Below are 23,987 nucleotides of genomic sequence, written 5' to 3'. Positions count from 1 at the left end.
GGTACTGTTGGACCATAGCGCAGCGTTCGATACTGTGGATCACACCATTTTGCTTGACAGACTTAAGCACTGGGTTGGGATCTCTGGGAGCGCCCTGGACTGGTTCACCTCCTATCTTTCAGATAGAACGTATTCAGTGTCACTGGGCCCCTATTCCTCTGAAAACGCGGCTCTTTCCTGTGGGGTGCCGCAGGGCTCTGTGTTAGGTCCAATTTTATTTACATTGTATATGCTTCCCCTAGGCCACATAATTAGGCAATTTCTACGCTGATGACATCCAGCTGTATGTCTCTTTTAAGCCGGAGGAAACTGACAAAGTGTCAGCACTGCTCAATTGTTTGTCCTCCATTAAGGATTGGTTGGCAAACAATTTCTTGCAGCTTAATGAAGATAAGACCGAAGTCCTTATTGTTACTCCGGATACTATAGCCTCCAAAGTTGTTAATCTTTTGGGATCCCTTTCTTTAGTGGTACAATCCAATCTTAGAAACCTTGGTGTAATATTTGATCAGAATATGTTTCTTGACCAACATATCGGGTCACTGACCCATACATGTTTCTTTCAACTGAGAAACATTGCTAAACTGAGGACCGTGGTTTCGCAAAGTGAATTTGAGATGATCATTCATGGTTTTGTTTCATCACGGCTTGATTACTTCAACTCCATTTTCACTTGTCTTAGCAAGTGCAACTAAGTGCAGAATTCTGCTGCTAGGCTATTGACCAGGTCCACCAGAATGTCACACATCATTCCTGTGTTATCCATGTTACATTGGCTTCCAATAAAGTTCAGGATCCAATTTAAGGTTCTAATTCTTACATATAAAGCATTGCATGGACAGGCACCTGTCTATATCTCTGACCTGCTCCATCCATACATCACTAACAGGTCACTCAGATCTTCTAACCAGGGACTACTGGTGGTCCCACGCACTCGTTTAAAGACTAAAGGTGATCGTTCCTTTGAAGTGGTAGCTCCGACCTTGTAGAACGCCCTTCCTGTTAACTTACGTTCTGCAGTCTCGGTTGACGCTGTTAGAATGCAACTGAAAACATACTTGTTTCAATTGGCTTTTGTCTAATGTTTGTAATTTTGGGTTTTATTCTTTTAATCCTCATTGGAATTGCATTTGTTGTTGCTTGTTTATTTTCTGTTTTGGATTCTATTGTATTTTAATCAAATGTCTTTTGGGTGAAGCACTTTGTGACTCTGTCTGTGAAAGGTGCAATATCAAATAAATTACTTACTTGCTTCTGGTAGTTTCTGTGCAACAACCATGAATCAGTGCTGCAAGTTGCAAAACTGTCTGTTTCTATTGTATTACATAGTAATATTAGAATAACAGAGGTGTAGAGATTACCTGGAAATGCTCCTGGTAGCTTCTGTGTAATTTCCATGAATTAGTGCCGCAAAATGCAAAACTGCCTGTTTCTATTGTATTACATGGTAATATTAGAATAACAGAGGTATAGAGATTACCTGGAAATGCTTCTGGTAGTTTCTGTGTAACAACCATGAAACAGTGGTGCAACATGCAAAACTGCCTGTTTCTATTTTATTACATGTAATATAAGAATAACAGAGGTGCAAAGATTACCTGGAAATTAAGCATTTCCAGGTAATCACTGCACCTCTGTTATAAGGGTGGATGAATTTCAGCATTATAATATGGTAATTAACAATTTTAAATTCCAAGACGTTTTATCTAATTTGGAAGGTATTACGCTGATAGTAGCCTATAATACTGTGAAAACATCAACATATATTACCCCATAATTACTATGTTATTACAATATTAATATAACTATGTTACCTTTCCTATTATTATTACATTGGTAATTGCATGCAATTACATCTGTTACCTTCTTATCACCTTATTACCCCAGTATAACATCTTATTACTGTGATGTATTACCCAGTTATTACTTTGGTAATTACATGTTATTACCTATATATTACCTCTTTATTAGCATACTGTTACCCCACTATTACCATCTTATTACCGGGCCATAATTTGAAGTGCTACCAAAAAGTGAAAGACAAATGTAGATGGGTGATTCTTCAAAATCAGTCCACATGGTAGATTTTCAAGAAAGAAAAAAAACATTGTGTTGTTTTTTACTAAAATGCCATTACTGAGACACTTGTAATAACTCGACCAATTACAATAATTGGTTTTCTATAAAGTATTTTTTTCTTGTAAACATACACTGGGGATAGAACAGTAGCACAATAAAAGAATCACTCATATAGACATCCACAGTTTTGTATTACAGAAAATTATGGTCTCATACATTACACATCCTGATGACAGTTGATGGATCTTCGCCTGACATGTAGTGCGGCAGACCAAGCAAAGCAGCTGTCCTCTCATTTGTGTCCTGCAAGAAACAGAAACATGCAATAAGATGAAAATGTTATATCGAAGATAATAAATTGTGCCGAATTGTATGGCCATCTGCTCCTCCACTGACTGAAGGCAGTCCAAAATCTCTTTGAGTGATTGCTTCTTTCCAGTTGCTGCTTTGTACACCTCCAGCAGTCTTGGGACTAGGCCATCAAGTCCATTGAGAAAAGTTTCCACAAGGTCTGTAGTGACAATTCTCTTGAACTCTGCCCTAATCTGAGGACACAGATAAAAAATATTAGTCAAACATATTAATTAAAACACGGAATTTTTCAGTTAAATAACCGTGTCAATGGTAAAAAAAACAGAGCATTTTCTGTTATTTAATGGTGTACCTACAGTAAAAAAAACAAACATTTTCTGGTATTTAATAGGTATTAATTGTCTTACATAAATCCGTAAATAACAGCAAATGTATTGGCAGCATCAGATTTTGTCCTGTAATTAGAAAATCTAAATTTTTTAACTACAGTAAATAAGGAAGACCATTTTTGTTAATATTACTTACAGCAATACAAATTTAACTTTTATGTTAATTAATGGTGTACGTATAGTGGTAATACATTTCTGTAAAACATTTTAAACAAATCTGTTATTAACTCATCTTTTAAAATTCCTTAAAAATACAAAAACATTACCCAAAGGGAAACCATCTTAAGTTTAACAACATTAACACAATTTGTCAAATTACAAGTTATATCATTATTGTGATATTCAACAACGTTATCGCACATTTTCGTCATATTGTGCAGCCTTAACAGAGACCCACTAAATTTCCTGTGGCTCTTGGGGACAAAAAAAACTCTATCAACATCATTATCAGAACATGTGTGCATGTAGTAAAAATACTTGAGAGCTTTGGTTATCTTTATGTATTGGACAGAGGCTTAGCATGTGTAACAATAACAATCTAAGCCACTAACACCCAGTTTCATCCAACAAAAGCAGTAGTATTGGAATTTAAATCATCCATAAATACTGTATGACTGTGTAAGCACACATCTGAAGAGTCGGAGTGAAGTTTACATTTTTAAGAAAAATACAGTCCTCCCACTAAAGGTCAACCAGCATCTGAAACCAACTGGCCTATCGATAACATGAACAAGGTGTATGCTGATGAACACAACGTGTATACTTCTGTTGTACAATGACTCAATGCAGAATGCAATTTGGAATTTAAAAATGTAGCTGTTTACATTTTAAGTACATCTCAGGCAGAGTATGAAAATACTTTCTACAATATAACACAAGTATAGTTAAATAAACCAGAATGAATTTGAATATGCATTTCATTTCACCTACTCAAACCATGTGACATGTGTGTCTTTCTCTACTTTTAGTTGCTCCAGTGCAAATAAATCCATGTCAGTAGAGAGCAATTAAGAGCAAAATGTTGCTCCAGTGCAATAAAATCCATATCAGAAGAGAGCGATAGAGACCAAAAGTGTGTGTATTCAGAGTACGTACACAGGCGTAGATGCACAATAACTGATTTTGCACCTTTCTGAGGATCTCTCTGAAAACTTGAAAGAAGCATGTAAATAGCCTCTAAAGGCCATTACAGTGAAAATAAAGTGAGGCCTGCTTAAATGTCCTCACTTTGCGAAATGGTCCTCACTTTAAAAAAAGTTTAATACCCAGTGGCTGTCCTCCATAAAGATAGTTGTACGCAGACACACATCCCTCTCCTTTCTCTCCGTTTGAGATGCTTCTTCTGCTGTAAAACAAAAACAGAATTACTTATTACCAATTTAATTGCAATATACTGTAATAGTAATAATAAAATGAACACTACACTTTTAACTGTTTATTTATCGTTTGTCAGAAATGAAATGAGTTAGAAAGAATTTCTTTCTAATACAAAAACGTAAAATTAATAGTTAAAGCTGCAAGCAGCGTTGAACGGGCCCTCGCTCCTTGCAGCATGTCAGGGGTACTGGTGGGATGCCTGAGCGATTTACTTCAAATGTTGCACACAGTCTCAGCGGGGAACAGCTGTGCTGAGTTTTCTCTGATTCAGAATAACTGTTGCCAAGATACACAACACTTCCTGTTTTGATTGGCACGTACAGGAAGTCGGTCCTCTATAACTTGCGCATTTTTTCAACTTTCAAAATTCTTTTAATAAGTTTTTGTCATGAGGGTCCACCAAGTTTACATGCAAATGTTTTCAACGTAAGCAATGATTCGCCCTTTCATACTACTCGCTACGGCGTAAATTCACACGCAATCCGATATTTTTTACTTGTAACGCCACGATCATCTCAGCAATGCTCCTTGTGATATCTATGGCTCTTTGTGAATTATCTAGGTGAAATAACAAAATGATTAAGATAATAAGTCTGTAACTGTAATCTGCATGTAGCTTAAAGTGGAATACAAATTTTCCAGTTAACACAAAGGGTTATTATATTCAGCCATATTCATGTTTGAGGTATATATCTTTATATAAGTGTATATTTTTGAGTTCCAGTGAAACAATTAAGATTTTTTTCAACTGGCTGAATTCATGATAGTAGTTCTATCAGTCTGCTAAAGTTGCCTCTCTGATCACTGTGAACAACATTGCTTAATGCTGGAGATTACCTGGATACTCCTGAATTTTTGGCTGAAAAGCCTTTGCCAGAGACCTCTGTCTCTGTGTTGGGGGTCTGGCTTGGGGTTCTCCCCCCTCCTCCTCCTTCCTCAACTTTTTTTGCAGCTCGGAGTTCTCTCTCGGGTGATATGCTTAAATGTGTTTATGCAAATTGGTGGTTTGCACACATCACATGTGGCAGTGTCCGTATCAGCTGGAGTGAATAAACTCCACACAGCGCTTCTCTTTCTTTCCGCCATCATCATGGGCTTCTCTCACTGTTCTGACTCTGAGAAAAATTAGTAGAATAATTAATTATATCTGGCATGACCAGATATTTTATAAATATCTTAAATAACACAAAACAACTAAATGGTGGTAGGTAATACATCAGATTTCATATACTGCTTTGGTAAAAACAAATATTACCTGGCTGACGATGGGAGCAGCAGGATGCAAAAAAAGAAAATGACAATTGTACTAGTCTGGACAGCTTGCCGTGCCAACATTGCAATAAAGGTTTCCTAAATGCCATGTATATAAATGTGATGTCAGCTTACTAATTGACTGAGTCGTTAAATATACGACTGAGGAAGCCTAGTGACGAGTCCATAGCAACCAGTGTTGAATTGGTTATTTCCCAGTGTCCTTTGCTGAATGGTATCAATATTATATCACAGTATGTGACAAATGCATGAAAAAACGCTCTACCTCCTAGTCAACACATATATAAATGATGCAACTTAGCATAATTGAGAGTCAGAAATTTACACCAGTTACTGCATATTAAAATATTTGCGCATGATATTAAAGGAGTTGCTTCTCTGCGATTTCCCTGAAAAATAGACGGAGTGACCACTAGAGGCTTAATTTAACAGAAACAGTAAGAGTCGTATACCACGCAGTGCGCACATGATTTTTTTAGACTGTCAACTGAGATGTTTGAGAGCCTGCTAAATAAAAGCAAATGTCTGGAAAATAGAAGCAGCTTGCCTAATATGCCCTCTAAAGAAAATAGATGTGCCCTGCATAATGTGCTCACTTAACCTGATGCATTTAGTAGAGTAAAACAACGCCCTCCGACTGACCCGATTTATAAAAGTTACTGTAATTAAACCCCCGAGAGACAGTGAAAACACGACTGCAACCAGAGGTTAGACAGCGCCTGGAACATAGTTCACGGCAGCCCGATCCGCATTTACTTTGGGCGGCAACATGAATGAACAAAAACGCAGCCCGATGAGCCAACTTAACTTAGGGTAGGATGTTCCAGCTGATTTTAAGAGTAAAGAGCTCTTTCTTTGAGATAGACATCAGCTGCAAATGAAGTGAACGTTTCCAATCGCACTCTATACCTGAAATGACAACTGACAACCGCTGAGGAGAGAACAGATTTAAAGCAGGGATGTCGTGCTTGTGAAATACATGGCTGAATCTGATTGGTTTACTGAAAAGAGAATGCCTAGAAACAGCTGATCAATTAGGAGAGATGTGAAAACGTTATTGAAGTCTCCCTGAAAGAACTTAGGCTGAGCTTCATTAGTTGAGATTAGAAAAAGAGAAGGGGGGGATAATTGCAACATGTATGATATTTTCGGCGCAACACCGGAGCCCGTCCCACAGACGCATCCCACATCTGTTTATTAGTTTTAAATGTCACAAGACAAATTTTATACACACATTTATAAAATTGTGAGTTACACATTGCAAGACTACAGCTAGATTTGTTTTGAATGATTAAACCAAGCTACCTAGCTACCACTAACGTTAGCTGGTGACTGAGGGAAAGTTTGCCCATTCTGCCGTACCTGCAGATGAATGGTAGCCGGAGCTCTAGCTGTTTGCTGCTTCCTGTTTGGTGCTGGGGGGACCACACGCATTGGTTGTTGACAATATTCACATGATTTAACTTCACTACCAAGACTTAAAGCTTTTGATAATATCAAACTCTTTACACCAGACGATTGAGACAACGGGAGCTAGCAAGACTTATTTTTTTTATTACGATATTGGAAATTAGTCTGTCAACAGTGGAATCGCTTGAAAAGTCGGTTGGTGTAAGGTCGGCATGACTCGTCTACAGTGTTAGAAACAAAGAGAGAGAGTGAAAGAATTAGAAACATTAAGAAACATTACATGCATCCACATAATTGATAAAGGTTATTCTGATTTATTCAGCATCCAGTTAAAGCACATAAGGGGCCTTGAAGTGTTCACATATTGAGAGAACGCTATCGCATGTTAAGCAACGGGCAAAATTACTTGTAAAAATATCCTTTCTGAGCCGCCAACACTGTCAGCCAGTGCTACTGATATTTTAGGCCCAAATGCATCTAGGGGATGAAGAGGGACATTGATGTAGGGAGGTTAAAGGAGGTCCAGTCTCTATTTAGTCTCCATTACTTTCTGATCATGGAAACTTCGTCAGGCATTACCTCTTACATAATGCACAAATTAAAGGAGCTGACTGGATTGCATTACACCGGAGTTTGTACCTTGTACAATTTCATGTCAATAATTAAAATGATTGATTGCTGCCCACTGCAGTCTGGCTGGCTCGGGACAGAGGTAGCTGGCAGACTAGCTGCTGGATAACAAGCTGACTTGTGACCTATGTGATGATATGTTGTCATGTGAATCTGTAAATAAATGAACTCTGTTGGCACAGGCAATGTCAATGAGACATCAACATAATTCTATTTTCACTACCAGAGAGTTTCACATAGATGTGAATGTAGGTAGCAGTCTTTTCAACAAGTATTTTACAAGTATTTTATCTTTTTGTTAATTCCTTTCCACCATAGGCACATTACATTACAGCTCAGTAGCATGATAAATTTATAGCTGTAGACATGCATTTAAATTCTGAACACCTATCCATTAACACAATTTCCAGACTACAAATGTTGCACTTAATACCTTGTGTATTTACCCAAGGCTTTTTTTTTATTCACCATGGTAAAGTGTCTTTACCTGGGCTGAACTTATGTTAACAGGAAAGAAAAGACACACAAATACTGTAGAGTTTAGTTTGACTCATATTTTATTTGCTGATGTGATTTTTTTCCTCTGATAAAGAAAATTATATATTGACACCTTAATATGTGTCTTTAGATAGAGTACAGGAATGTAATGTCTGTTAATATTTAATTATTGCTGCATAATTTCATGCATTCATATATTGCATTTTACTTTATTGAATCATATACACAGCAGAGCGTAAAGACAGGACACATAGGGAGAAAGAGTGGGCAGATGACATGCAACAGAAGTCCTCCATTCAAACCTCAATTCTCAAATGTTCAGCATTGTCATTTTACACATAAAGGATGTACACGCATGTGAAAAATATCAATGCGGCATTCACTTTATACGTAGACAAAGCCAATTTCATGTTTTGCATCACCCGTTACTGTTAGAAACCAGGTATGTCTTTTTTGCAAGCAATTACAAAATTCCCAAAAGTTAAGACAAGTACAATCATAAGACATAATGCAGATATGTGAAATGGGACACCCTGATAAGCTATTGGAAGCTTTTGTATAGGGGTCCAGACACTGGTAAGCGCCAATGAGGTTTAACCATGTATCAGCTAATTTAAATAGCTCACGTTACTGTATTGGGTCAACAGTTAACTTCATTTAATATTGTGTGGGGCATTTTCTTTTGCGGGGTGCAAATATTCCACCAAAACAAGTTCCTTCCTGAGACTATTTAGCAGAGCCACTGTCACTGCATCCAGAGCTTAGCGCCGCCCAAGAACATTGTGATTGGTTTAAAGAAATGCAAACAACCCTGAGAGTTTAATTCTCCTATCTAGGACACTTGTACTCAGGTTTCTCCCCTAAATACAATTTATATCAAACTCATATTCCTTCACAGGGAACGAAAAACAAAGTAATCAATTAATCAAAGAATCTCTGTTTTTGGATTCTTAGTTGACCGTGGAGGCATGCAAGAAAAACAAAGTTTTCTTGAAGAATTTAAGGTAATTCCAGGTGACGTAGGGAGGTCGGGGTGGATGGGTCAAACTAACACAGGACTTTTATCCAGGAAAACGCTGTTCCTGTCCCGTCTGAAACCAAAAGTCAACATTGACCTATTTTAATTATGTACGTTACTGAAGTTGCCTAACAAACATACTCAGTGCCTGAGTACCGGCACTTCTGCTTTTTCTTCACACAAGTACCTTTACTTTTAATTGTTATTAACCTTATTAGGCTATAAATCATGATTTATTGGGAAAACCAAGCAATTATTCAGCAATAGTTCAGATCATAGAGTAACACACTATTCATTCACTCATTGTAAAAAAGCTAAATAAAAAAATAGATTCATTCACGTTATACACTTTTTTACCGTTTTGATTTCTCTGTTTCATAACTTTTCAAATTCTGGTGAATCTTCCGCTTATTTTTTAGGCAGATTTAACTTTTTTCATTGCAGATTTAACAATCCTTAACACTAAACCTACCAATGGCTCGCCCACCACCCCAGTAACAAACTTCTCAACTGTTTTACACACAATATCTGCCTTTGTGCCATTAGGTTCTGACATCTCCATTTCCTTTTGGATTTCCTGTGCCCTTTCCAACATTTTACTAGTGTAACGCGGCCCGTTTCGCTTCCTGTTTTTCGCAACCATGTAGTTGATCTTCTCCACTAGATCAGATACTTGCTTTTCCTTTTCTTCACCATTCACATTCTTGCATTCATTATTTTCAAAAGAATGAAAAGAACGACGAGGATCATCTTTACCAAGGAACTTCGTAAGGAATTTAATTTCCTCCACTTCTTTGTGCGTAGGTACATATTCACCTCCACAGGTGAACAAGACCAAAGTGTAGTCTTTGAACTCATCACCAAAGATCTCCTGAATCATTTCCACTGCTTTTTGAGCTTCGCGTGAAACATTATTCGGCCGCATCACCAACAAAAAGACATGAGGACCGCCATCAAGAGCAGCATGTGCGATGCTTTCCACGATGTCTTTCTTCACCTCTTCTTCTGTTTTTTCAGTATTCAGCACACCCGGAGTATCGATAATAACCAGTTCTTGGTCACCACGCTGTACTGTCGCCATCTTGCACTCTGTTGTCTGTGAGGAAGATCTAGGTCCATGTTTTTCATCCTCTATTCCCAGAAGGGTGTTCATGACTGAAGTCTTCCCGACTCCAGTCAATCCAACGAGCATAATTGTCAGTTTGGGCTCTGTTGGAGAATTTAAACAGTCATTAATATTTAAAGACTTCTTTTGATTGTTTCAAACCACAAAACGTTCTGTCACAATCTAACTGACCTGAGGGAGCTTGTAATGCAGAAATATTTCAGCACTTGCAACACTTTTTTTGTTCATATTGCAGTTCATATAACAAAGCTATTTGTCTGCAAGTCTGAATTGTTTCATTGCACTTTACGGATAAATATTAAAAATGTGTATCTGGACCCACAGCTAGTTGACCGCCGCTGGCTGTTTTCAACTCAGTGTTGTGTACTAAAACTGTTCCAAATTTTAAGATTATCAACTGTTACCTAAAGCTGAGTCTTACGCTTTGGATACATTGAACGCCGACCGGACCGTTTGCTATGTGCCGCGTAATGTATCTGTTAACTAGCTACACTTGCAGCGCCACACGGTGTAGGATTGTGTGAGTCACAGCGAGACGGAGAGCTTTCCCTTTTGCGATTGTTGTTCAGTTTTTGGAGCCGGCACAGCGCTGCTAAAAAAAACAACTGCTAATAAGCTCATTCATTGTTTCATTTATATCGGTAGTTTAATTTAAAAGACAGACACTAGGATCCATTTCTGTGTAACATTCTCGCTGGTAGAGCCGATCATGCTAAAGTTGACTAAAAAGAGGAATAAAAAATCATCTTTTGGAATAATGCCTTAATTAAAAAAATTAGATAAAATCCAACCTTTAAGGACACCAATTTTCTTTGTGAATGAATAATGTATCGTAAATAAATAAATGTTCTTCTTTAAAATACAGGGGGCATAAACGCAAAGTAACCATTTCTGGGTTAGTGGACTACCAAACGCCGCTACCCTGACAGAGCTCCATGGCCTGCAGCTCCCCTCTTCCTGCTAAATGGCCAGTGTGTGTGAGTGAGAGCGCGGTCAGCGAGCTTGTTACGCCCGCAATCTCTAACCACATGTTCCAGTTAATCTTATAATGGATATGTGTGTTGAGTTATTTAAACAAATGATCGGGTTAATAAACGCCTCTTGTCCGCGAGTCTCATTGATAGAGCCCGCAGCTGGATGGAGCTCTATCAATGAGAGCTAGCTAGCCTCCTCCTAGACCTCTGAAATTCATAAAAATGCATTAAATTGAAATCGGACTCAATTGTTAGCTTTATAAGACCTTGGGGTAGCTGTTATATAAGTGGCATGACGAAATTCAAACTGTAAATATACTCTAGTTATGCCGAAAGTGTAGCTAACTAGCCGCGATCTGTACACAAAAGATTGAAGGGACGAGCTAGCAGCTAATGAAACCCGTCATGTTCACAAAAATGCATTAAATTGAAATTGGACACAATTGTTAGCTTTATAAGACCATGAGGTAGCTGTAATATAAGTGACGCGACGAAATTCAAACTGTAAATATACTCTAGTTATGCCGGCAGCGGGACTACCGGGGCTCGGTAGTCCAGAGAGAAAGGGTGACTTTCACTGGGTATGGAGGTTGCCGCTTTCTCGTCAGACTGTGTGGAGCTCCTAAAGTCCGACACGTCTTACCAAATTTGCAATTAGCCATAAATTTTCGTAAAACGGCCCATATTTGAGCTTTATATAGTTGATTTCTCGCATAGAAAAAGTCTCAGAAGTGAATTTAATAACGAAACAGTAGACAAACAATGTATAACTTTGCAGTGAAAATATGAGACCTGCTGTCTCGTCTCTAATGTTTGTATGTGGTTCGCTCAAACCAATCAGCGTGCAGCTCATCTAAATATTCATGAGCATACCATATTTGGAAGAAAAGCTCTCGTTACAAATAGGGCCATATTCACAGGGTTTAAGTCAAATAAAAATGTAAACAAATGTTTTAAAAATGTAATACAACACAATGCACTAATGGCAAATAAAATGCTGCAAAATGTGAATGTCATACAAGAAACAAGGTCTGTAAAGATTGTAAAACTACAGAAACAATGTTAATACAGCATACAGTTAATACAACAAAGTTAATACAGCATAAAGTGTTAGTAAAATAAAGCATGGAGGCTATAATGTTTTGATTGAGATCTGGTTGAAAACAGCAATAATAAGATAATAAGTTGTTTCTTTGCTGGTTTATCAAACACTACACTGAGTAAGAGTTCTGTAAATTAAATAAACTTACCAGGATGAGTGCCCGACATCTTTGTCTTTTTAAAGCAGTTGATCTGATGTCTTGTTGCTGTTGATTTCTTGTTGTTGAATAGTTTGTCACTTCATTTTTATATATTATAAAGTCTGTGTAGTCCCCTCCCTTTAAACACATGTCATCTGTTATCTAGCCAGTTTGAGGAAAGAAGGCACAGAGAGCCAACCAATCACAGATTAGAAACCAAAATGAAGCTGCAAGCAGCCAATCAGGGGCCAAGGAAAAGTGCATCAAACAAAGTACATTTTATGTGGGTTTGACTTCTAGTTTACCACATACATATTGTGTATATATTGTTTTGTTTTTAAGGTGGATTTTGCATATTGTCTCTTTACATGTAACGATTCAGTTGTTGTTGATCGCTTACTGTTATTTAAAAGAAGACAAAGCTGCAGATGGTCACCTTTTAAGAAGCTGGAACCACTAAATGTTTGAAAATTATTTAAATCATTCATTTATCAAGAAAGTCTTACTAGTTATTACAATTCATCAACTCTTTCTTCTTTACTTTCATTTTAACGTCTTTGTTTTGTCTGTAAATTCTCCATCTGTAAAGTAACACTATGTTCAACAGTCTGGAAGTAATAATCCCATTTATTTTCTCCATAAGGATTTAGATTATCAGCCATAATGTCTAAACCATCCGAGGTAGACTGACTACGAGCTGTGAGGTTGTGAAACAAATTCACTGTTCCTTTAGAAGCCACAAGTCCGTATGAAATCAACCTGGTTTTAAGAAAAACATGATTTATTCACAATGTTATGGAGAAGTACTACACTACCCACAATCCTAAGCGTAACAGTGACATCTCTGATTGGTCCAACTCGCTTTTACCATGGAAACCGTACGCACGAACTACAGTACTACAGCAAGCTGCTACCACTGAAGTTTCTGTACAAAGTCTTGTACCATTGACTTTTTTGCTGTTTTTCAAAATGTGTTTTGCGCCGAATCAAATGTTTTATTGTTACGATTCATCTGGTAGCTGGTTGGCTTGGTTACAGGCTTCAATCTCTTTTATCAGATATTAAACAGGGAAAAACACTTCTGGAACCAGAGCCGTTAAGAAAGTGGGTCACTGTTGAGCTCTATAACTGGCAGATAAATGTAGTGCAATAAAAGTAGAAAGTAACCAGTAATCAAAGTGCTGCAGTTAATCCTTCTTTTTATGAGATTAGATAAAACATTATTGATCTCCAGAGAACAAACTCAGGTGTTGCAGCAGCACAAAGACAGAAGGAAGTACTGCATGAATGTTTCTATTGTTTATAATGTCTCATAAAGTGCTGTAACTTGATCTCCGTAGGCATATTTTGATAAGGGAGATTAAAGGTCTATGGTGAGTCATCTCATTTCTCTGTCTTACCCCTAGCCCTTGTCCCTCGAAACTGAGTGGTAAAGGGGTAGGGGTGAAAACGTACCCCTATGAAATGAGACACCACTTGGTTACGTCATCATACATACTTAGGTCTGTTTGCAATAAATATTTTTATACACACTTCAAGGTGCGTTGTACAGTTGTGTTCAAAATAATAGCAGTCCAACATCACTAACCACTAACTTTTTGGTAGAAGTGATATTTCTACATGGCAAATAATTTACTAAGTAAGTGTTGTAAGTAGTAAGTAAGTATGTAAGTGTTGTAGAGTCATAGAAAACCAACAGACCCAACAGTCATGACATGCATGCTGCTCATTCTGTGTAACTGAATCTGTAATTGAAAGGGGCATGTTCAAAATAATAGCAGTGTTGTGTTCAATTAGTGAGGTGATTGATTCTCTGAAGAAACAGGTGTCAATTATGGCCCATATTTAAGGAAGGAAGGAAGCAAATGTTGTGCATGCTGGTTATAGTGCATTTCAAAGTGAAATACTCAGCAAAACGGGTTGTTCCAGACATTGCTCTGAGGAACAGCGGACTCTGATTAAAAAGTTGATTGGAGAGGGGAAAACATATAAAGAAGTGCAGAAAAGTATAGGCTGCTCAGCCAAAATGATGTCAAATGCCTTGAAATGGCATCCAAAGCCTGAACGACGTGGGAAAAAACGGTCAACTACCATTCGAATGGATCGAAGAATAGCCAAAATGGCAAAGGCTCAACAAATGACCACCTCCAGGAAAATCAAAGAAGACTTAAAGTTACCTGTGAGTACTGTTACGATCAGAAGACGGCTATGTGAAGCAAAGCTATCGGCTAGAAGCCCCCGCAAAGTCACATTGCTGAAAAAAAGACATGTACTGAATAGGTTGAAATTTGCCAAAGTACACATTGACTGGCCAAAGGAGAAATGGGGTAACATTCTGTGGACTGATGAGAGCAAAATTGTTCTTTTTGGTTGTAGGGGCCGCAGACAGTTTGTCCGACGACCCCCATGCACTGAATTCAAGCCACAGTACGCTGTGAAGACAGTAAAGCATGGTGGTGCAAAAAGCTTGTTATGGGGATGTTTCTCATACTGTGGTGTTGGGCCTATTTATCGCATACCAGGGATATTGGATCAGTTTCAATACATTAAAATACTTGAAGAGGTCATGTTGCCTTATGCTGAAGAGGAAATGTTTTTGAAATGGGTCTTTCAACAAGACAATGACCCAAAACACACCAGTAAGCGAGCAAAGTCTTGGTTCCGATGAACGAGATTGATGTTATGGAGTGGCCAGCCCAATCCCCAGACCTCAATCCCATGGAAAACTTGTGGGGTGACATCAAAAATGCTGTTTCTGAGGCAAAACTCAGTAATGCAGAGGAATTGTGGAATGTAGTTCAATCGTCCTGGGGCTGGAATACCTCACACATTCTCTAAAATAAGTCAAACAAACAGGTTAAACAGAACAAACAATATAAGTATAAATATATGTATACAGGTGCTGGTCATATAATTAGAATATCATGAAATAATTGATTTATTTCAGTAAATTCCATTCAAAAAGTGAAACTTGTATAATGTATACATTCATTCCACACAGACTGATATATTTCATGTGTTTATTTCTTTTAATTGTGATGATAACCAACAACTAATGAAACCCCAAATTCAGTATCTCAGAAAATTTGAATATTACTTAAGACCAATACAAAAAAAGGATTTTTAGAAATGTTGGCCAACTGAAAAGTATGAGCATGTACAGCACACAATACTAAGTTGGAGCTCCTTTTGCCTGAATTACTGCAGCAATGCGGCGTGGCATGGAGTCGATCAGTCTGTGGCACTGCTCAGGTGTTATGAGAGCCCAGGTTGCTCTGATAGTGGCCTTCAGCTCTTCTGCATTGTTGGGTCTGGCGTATCGCATCTTCCTCTTCACAATACCCCATAGATTTTCTATAGGGTTAAGGTCAGGCGAGTTTGCCGGCCAATTAAGAACAGGGATACCATGGTCCTTAAACCAGGTACTGGTAGCTTTGGCACTGTGTGCAGGTGCCAAGTCCTGTTGGAAAATGAAATCTGCATCTCCATAAAGTTGGTCAGCAGCAGGAAGCATGAAGTGCTCTAAAACTTCCTGGTAGATGGCTGCATTGACCCTGGACCTCAGAAAACACAGTGGACCAACACCAGCAGATGACATGGCACCCCAAACCATCACTGACTGTGGAAACTTTACACTGGACTTCAAGCAACGTGGATTCTGTGCCTCTCCTCTCTTCCTCCAGACTCTGGGACCTTGATTTCCAAAGGAAATGCAAAATGTACTTTCATCAGAGAACATAACTTTGGACCACTCAGCAGCAGTCCAGTCCTTTTTGTCTTTATCCCAGGCGAGACGCTTCTAACGCTGTGTCTTCTTCAAGAGTGGCTTGACACAAGGAATGCGACAGCTGAAACCCATGTCTTGGACCATTTAAAGGCCTTTGCAGGTGTTTTGAGTTAATTAGCTGATTAGAGTGTGGCACCAGGTGTCTTCAATATTATATACAATATTCTAATTTTCTGAGATACTGAATTTGGGGTTTTCATTAGTTGTCAGTTCTAATCATCAAAAGTAAAAGAAATAAACACTTCAAATATCAGTCTGTGTGGAATTAATGTATACATTATACAAGTTTCACTTTTTTAATGGAATTACTGAAATAAATAAACTTTTTCATGATATTCTAATTATATGACCAGCACCTGTGTATATACACACACAGAATGTATTAAAAAATAAGAGAGTAAGAATTAAGATAAAAAGAGCAGATTAAGTACAGTGGCATGTAGAGCCAGAGGTGGGGTGTGGAGAGAGTCAGGGTGGTTTCCGGGCCTTGTTAATAAGGCTAGTGGTGGAGGGGAAAAAACTGTCCTTGTGACGTGAGGTTTTGGTCCTGATGGACCTCAGCCTCCTGTCAGAGGGGAGTGGCTCAAAGAGTTGGTTGTCAGGGGTGGGAGTGGTCAACCACAATCTTTTCAGCACGATTCAGAGTCCTGGTGGCGTAAATGTCCCGGAGCGGTGACAGATTGCAGCCAATCACCTTCTCAGCTGACCGAATGACACGCTGCAGTCTGCCCTTGTCCTTGGCTGTGCTAGCAACGTACCAGATGGTGATGGAGGATGTGAGGATGGACTCAATGATGGCTGTGTAGAAGTGCACCATCATTGTCTTTGGCAGGTTGAATTTCTTCAGCTGCCGCGGGAAGTACATCCTCTGTTGTGCTCTCTTGAGGAGGGAGCTGATGTTCAGCTCCCACTAGAGGTCCTGGGAGATTATAGTTCCCAGGAAGCGGGAAGACTCCACAATTAACATTGTGGAGCCACAAAGGGTGATGGGGGCAGGTGGGGCTGAGTTCCTCCTGAAGTCCACAACCATCTCCACTGTCTTTAGAGCATTGAGCTCTAGGTTGTTTTGCTTGCACCACTTCGCCAGGTGGTCAGCCTCCGACCTGTAGGCGGACTCGTCTCCATCAGAGATGAGTCCGATGAGGGAGGTGTCGTCCGCAAACTTTTGAAGCTTGACAGACTAGTGACTGGAGGTGCTGCTGTTGGTGTACAGAAGTAGTAAGTAGCATGCGGCAATGGGGGGCAGGGGGGTAGGGGTGCGCGCGCATCTATTTTCTAGCGTTCTGATTGGTCGAGAAAAAGAAAAGATATATATATATATATATATATATATATATATATATATATAAATAAAACTGAAATAAAATGTAATCAATAGTCCCCGGTTTGTTGTCCCCACTGAGGGGTAGGGACCCCCGTGAGAACCAGAGTCATAACTGCCCTGAGTGGTCTGTCACAGTCTGGTGAAGTTTTAAATCATGTATTCCTAAAAGGAGGTCTGGTGTGGGGGTTATGTTATAGCTACCGCCCTGACTGTCGTGATGTTTCGCACCCCCGAGTGCGTGATGACGTCGTCACAGAGGCCGCACCTGCGTGATGCCGTTAATATTGGATCTTATCTTTATATAAAGGTGTAAAAAACGCCGTTGTTAGACCAATGGGTAAAGGCTAAAGTTAGGAGTCCCCTATGACGGTCATAGGGGCGGAGGGTTATGTAGGGGGGGTATAAACGGCTATGTCTCAACATGTCTGGCCACTTTTTTACCTGCCGTTTTTAGCTAGCTAGCTAGCTAGCTTGTCAGTTCGTTTTGTCCCTTCGATCATCTCAAACAGACCAACGGTGGATTTTTCTTTTAAACTCAAAAAGCAAGAGGAAAAAACGTCTTACAACCATGTCTACACACCTATTTGGATATCAAGATGGATCATCTGTTGAAGAAGGTATGATTGATACACACGCTCCCAGTACATTTGAATTGAGACCCAGTACATTTGAACTGAACCGTGCACACCGAAATGGATCATCTAGTACTGGAGAAGCTACTGCTATTACAGATACCCCATTTGCTGTGAATTGGGCGCCCCGGAAAAAGAGATCCCATCCAGAGATGTTTATGCCAAGCATGACAGAGTCGTGTACAGCCGATATGGAATATGTGGGTGACAATGGATATTGTTATTCCATTCGATATAATGAGGGGTATGTAACATTAGCTGTGTACACTAGCATTGTTGCGGAGTTATCTAGCAAAGCGAAAACAGAGTGTACGATCTCTGTTAAAGACTGGAACCTTTTTAGGGAGGTTGTGTGTAAGGACCTGGAGAACCCTGGATTTCCTGAGATAGTGTATGTGTCCCAGTGGGACGGCTGCAAAGGGGGTGAAATCTACCATGTGGAAGCAGATCGTTTCACAAGATCTGCTGAGGATTTTATTTTCCTAAGTGTATGCGCAGAAAAAGAGAAGGTTATAGCAGCCAGAGGTCGTGAAGAATGGTTGTTAAAGCCATATCCTGTTTCTAATGCTGAATGCAACAAGTGGTTTAAAAATGGCTTCTTTATACAATGGTGTGACTGGGAGACTTTGAAGAAGCAGTTTGATACCGTCGATTATATCATCAGAAGAGACCAAATAAGGAGCTCTTATGAGACCATAAGAAAAAAGTTGATTTTCGAGGACAGCGGACAACACTCTCTGCCCCTGCCACGACCACTTTATAGACCTAAAATCGTCAGACACAAAGACTAGTAAAACGGTGGGTCTTTTTGTATGTGCTATTTGCATGTAAAATAGTTAAAAATGCTTTTTTATTTTCTTATTGTGTATTCCTGTGACTGTAATGTATGGATTTTAAATTTTTTTATTTTCCAGAATGTTTGGAGCGGAACTGTTTATCACCAGGGACACCTCCGAGCCCACACGGCTTGTTTGCTCAGCTGACTGCAACCGGATCTCCTCAATCGCTCTTATCATCATTACCATCAACACACATAACCCCTGACCGCTTCCTGACTCAGCCACAAATTTCCCCCCCTTTACCACCCTCTCTTTTGATAAGGTCACCGCTACCTTCCCCACACCCCTATGGACATCCCCAAATTGTCTGATGTCTTACAACTGCCAGATGGCTGTGTTTCTTCAGACAATTTGGGGGATGATCAATCGGACGGGATGGTGTCAACATTGTTTATAAACAGGGTTAAAACAGCGTCTCTACATCTGCTTAACGTGGTACTTTACAACTATTGGGAGGAGTTGTGCCAAGGTTGTCAGATCAGCCATCCGAGTCAGAAACAGCACGAGTGTTTGTGCAGTATACCAGAGGGGTTATATGCAAGACATTTTGAAAAGCTTATGAAAAGACTGTTGACGGATAAATTTATCCCTGTCGTACTGTGCTTTCTGGCTATGAAACATCTCTGTGCTGATGGTGCAAGAATCCGTGGTGTAGCAGAAACCGTTTTGTATGAGTTGAAATCTGTGGAAGATGTCACAGTCAAAATACGAGAAATGTATGATGCTATGATTGGTGAGGACGTTGTCAAAGTGGCTGAAATTCGAGAAATTGGAGACTACTGGAGAGATTTATATGAGAAAAAAGTAACTGTGTGTGGATATGGGGAACTGTTTACGTGTAATGTATGACCATATCAGTGATAGCTATGTGATAACTCGTTTATCCTGTATTTTAGATCAAACCATTGCCATCAATGTGAATGATGTTAAAAAGTACCAGAGTAAACGTAATTTAAATAGCATTGATGTGTGTAGGTTAGAAAAACTGATGGATCTTGTTAGAAGCCAGTATAGCACACCCTCTTGGGATGACTTGATGCAAATGTTGTTATCAATGGTAATAGCTCGTGAGAGTGTTGTGGAAACATTTTGCACAGTCATAACTAACATCACACACAATTTCAAGATGCTGAAAGTATATCATATACTGGTTATGTACACGATGCTTATAGATGTGTTGAGTTTATATGTGAAAGAATAACATTGTAAAGGTGTCTTACATGATTTGCAAAAACTACATGTATTCATAATCAGTAAAACGGATGTATCCATTTTAGCCAAAACGCTATCTGTAATAGAGGGGGTATCGCTGTCCACATAACTGTCATGAGTGTGTTTGTAGAATAAAAAAGGTTGGCATAAATCTAATGTGCTCACATGTGTCCTAGATGAATCATGGAGAGGGTAATGCGAAAAATATATTATGACCCCGCACATCCTGGAGGGTTAGGTGGGGTGCATAAGCTTCGCAATGCAGTCAAAGAATGTACGGGGTTGGCTACACCAATTCCTACGGTTAAAAAGTTTCTGTTGCGTCAGGATGCGTATACTCTACAAGCTCCGGCGTTGAGACATTTCCCCAGGAACAGAGTGTTAGTTAATAGTATCGATAAACAATTTCAGGCCGATCTGGTTGATATGTCTGAATATTCAGAGGAAAACGATAACATTTGGTGTATTTTAACCTGTATCGATGTGTTTTCTAAGTACGCATGGGTCAGATGTCTTAATGATAAATCTGGCCCTACCGTCACAAGTGCCTTTAAAGAAATATTGTGTCAAGGATGGGTGCATATGAAACTTCAAACAGACGAGGGAAAAGAGTTCTATAATAAGGTTTTTCAAAGATTGATGACTCAATATAAAATGCATCATTTCTCTACATCAAACGAGACAAAAGCAAGTGTATCGGAATGTTTCAATCGATCTTTCAAGACATGTATGTGGAGATATTTAACAGCTGTTAACGCACGTAGATATATTGATGTTGTGCAAGATCTGGTGAGTGCTTACAACGATTCACACCATCTGCAGTGAATAAAGACAATGAGAAAACAGTCTTTAACAAGCTATACAAACTGAAACACCCCGGAATGGTTGCTTTTAAATTTCAGCAGGGCGATACCGTCAGGTTGTCAAAACATAGAGGTGTATTTAGGAAAGGTTATCAGCAAAGTTTTACAGATTAATTTTTTACAGTAGCTAAATGTATTGGAAGGACACCCCCTGTTTATATACTAAAAGACACTGACGGGGAGTCATTAACTGGAACATTTTATGAGGCAGAGTTACAACCCGTAACTGTAGACAAAAACAAAGTGTTTAAAATAGAGAAAATAATTGATAGCAAGAAAGTAGGTCGTAAAAAGGTATTCCTGGTGAAATGGTTAGGTTGGCCTGATAGATTCAATTCATGGGTCGCTGAAAAAGACAGTTGATGTGAGATAAAGCTACCATGACAAACACATAAACTGTCATTCTGATTCAGTAGTGAAAGGTGTAGGTATAATGAATAAGAACGTTTTTTTTTTTTACGCTCCCCAGCAATGCCTCAGCCCTAGTTTATCCGAACAATAAGATATGGCAGCTCAGAACAAAATTGGCAAAACCGTTAATATTCCAGCAGCCCTACGAGGTAGGCCTCATAGAGATACAGTACCCCAGGATATGGAATAATTTTACCACTGATGATGCTGAGGTTGAAATTGTTTACACAAAAACTAAACAGACATATAGAATACAGCTAGCGGTCAGTTGTTATAATTCAGTGGCGAGCATTGTTAAAGAGTATAATATGAAATGCATGTCTAGTATAGAGACAGCTGACATAACCATGAGGTACAACAATATTACAAATAGGGTTTACTTTACTGGCGGGGTATCATTTAGCATTTACAGGCCGTGTGGCTGGGACACGACACGGCTTACGACACGGCTCATTACACATCGCTGTCACGCTCAACTATTACGGATAGTCAAATAGAATTACGCGACAATCAGAACAAACGCATTCCCTTCTCATACGGAAAAGTCATTGTCAAACTACATTTCAGACCCAGCATTAAAATGATGCGGAAAGCATACACCTCAGATGATGGTCGATATACAGCCTACTATATGAACCAGGCGGGTGAAGAACTCCCTGGCTACATAGGTACCAGCGTGCCATCAATATGGCAAGGGGGCTTGTTCAGAAATCTGTTCCGAATGGCTGTCCCCCTTTTTAAAAAAAAGGGTTTAATCTAGCCAAACCGCATCTGAAAACAGCTGCCACGGGTATTTTTGGGGACGTTGTGTCTAATGTTCGAAATACCATAGCAAGCAAACAGCAGGGTCACGGTCTCATGGTATACAGGCGCAAACCGTTAAGAAGAAGCCCCTCAGTATGTGGGCGTAACCAGGCTGTATCTAGAAAACCAAAAACCACAACCAAAAAATGAAGAGTCATCAAAAAGAAGACAGCTTCCAGAAGACGCAGAGCTCCAACCCGACGCTCTCTGGTCTTAGCAAAAGACATATTCTAAATTAATCTTAGGAAGTAATCATGGCGTTCATTCATAATCAGTCGGAAGAGTGTGTGAAGACAGAATTGGACCTGTTTACCGTACCGTACACACGGACATCTATCGAAAAATCAACTTTCCTAGAAATACCGCCCATGTCCGCTCTAACAGACAGTGGTCCTATAGAATGTTTCATATCTGCTAGTGGAGAAGATTACCTTGACATGAACGATTCATATCTGTACACACGTGTAAGGATTACAAATCGTTACAAAGGCTTACATTGCTGGCTAATGCAGCTGATGTGGGATTTATAAACTACCCTGGATGAAGTCTTTTTTCCCAAGTAGATATAATAATGGGCGATAGATTGATTACACAGTCTTCAAATACGTACCCATATAGAGGAATTATTGAATGTTTGCTAAACTATGGAAGAGACACACTAGATACACAGTTCAGCATTCTGAAAAGACACAGGCTGGAAAATGGACGATACATCTATTACAGGCGATAATTTGGGGTTAGAGCAAAGGGGTGCCTACACTGGTGGAAGTCGTATTGTGGAATTAATATCACCAGTACATGCCGGCTTGTTCTTTCAAGAAAAACTGCTGCTAAATGGTCTGGACATTTCCCTTAAATTCATCCGGTCAAAAGATGACTTTGCACTAATGACCCCAGGAAATGTTCAATTCACTGTGAAAATAATGTCTGCCAGTCTGTTTTTTAAAAAAGATATCAGTGGCTCCGACTGTGAGACTGGCGCATAGTAGAGCGCTACAAAATACAAATGCAAAATATTCTATTGACAGAGTAGCCATAAAAACATTCTCCATACCGACAGGTACGAGAGTGTGTAACCAAGAAAATGTATTCATAGGGCAGATACCTAAATTCGTAGTCATACCCATTTAATTTCGGACACTATGATGCAGAATGTATAGGCCTATACGCTGACAGACAACATCACCCTGCCCGACCTTTTCAACCACATTTTCAAAGAGGACAATATTATCGCGAATATTATCAGATGGTGGAATCAACAGGGCGTCATTTGAAGGACAGATCATTAGCCATAACACAATCAGATTTCGGTGATGGTTACACATTGTTCTGTTTCAATCTGGAACCCGATGGTGGCAGGGGAGGAAATGTATCACTCATCAAGACCGGCAATGTGAGACTGGAAGTGCGCTTTCGTAATCCCCTCCCACGGACGGTGACCCTGATCTGTTATTCTGTTTTTGAATCTGTAATCAAGATATCTAACCGTCGACAAGTCCTATTGGATCATTATTAGTATGAATACAATGGAGCTTACCAGTGTGCTTAGAAAAAGAATGAATGAGGAAATACATTTCTTAGGCGTCATGCCCTGTGATCAACTGCCAAAAACCATCATTCGTAAACTACCTGCAATGTTAGTGGTAAACACAGACACAAGTGATAAACCGGGTCAACATTGGCTGGCTATATACCTTACTGAAAACAAACATGGGTTGTTCTTTGATAGCTTTGGACACAGTCCGACTGTTTTTCTACCAGAAATCAGTCATTTCCTCTTAAAAAATTG

The 23,987-nt window shown here is 39.3% G+C and overlaps 1 protein-coding gene across 1 annotated transcript; it reads right to left on the bottom strand.

Annotated features, from left to right (window-relative positions):
• Positions 1 to 2,289: 2,289 nt before the first annotated feature.
• Positions 2,290 to 12,354, bottom strand: LOC144529921 (GTPase IMAP family member 4-like). The gene is made up of 4 exons (XM_078269295.1): positions 12,336 to 12,354; positions 9,458 to 10,194; positions 2,472 to 2,624; positions 2,290 to 2,382 (listed from the first exon to the last, which is right to left on the bottom strand). The coding sequence occupies exons 1-4, from the start codon at positions 12,352 to 12,354 to the stop codon at positions 2,290 to 2,292; spliced, it is 1,002 nt and encodes a 333-aa protein (XP_078125421.1).
• Positions 12,355 to 23,987: the final 11,633 nt, after the last annotated feature.

Source organism: Sander vitreus, chromosome 15 (assembly GCF_031162955.1).
Source record: "Sander vitreus isolate 19-12246 chromosome 15, sanVit1, whole genome shotgun sequence".
NCBI classification, from domain to species: Eukaryota; Metazoa; Chordata; class Actinopteri; order Perciformes; family Percidae; genus Sander; species Sander vitreus.
The sequence above is the reverse complement of the archived record's forward strand: the minus strand, read 5'-3'. Positions and strand labels throughout refer to the sequence as shown.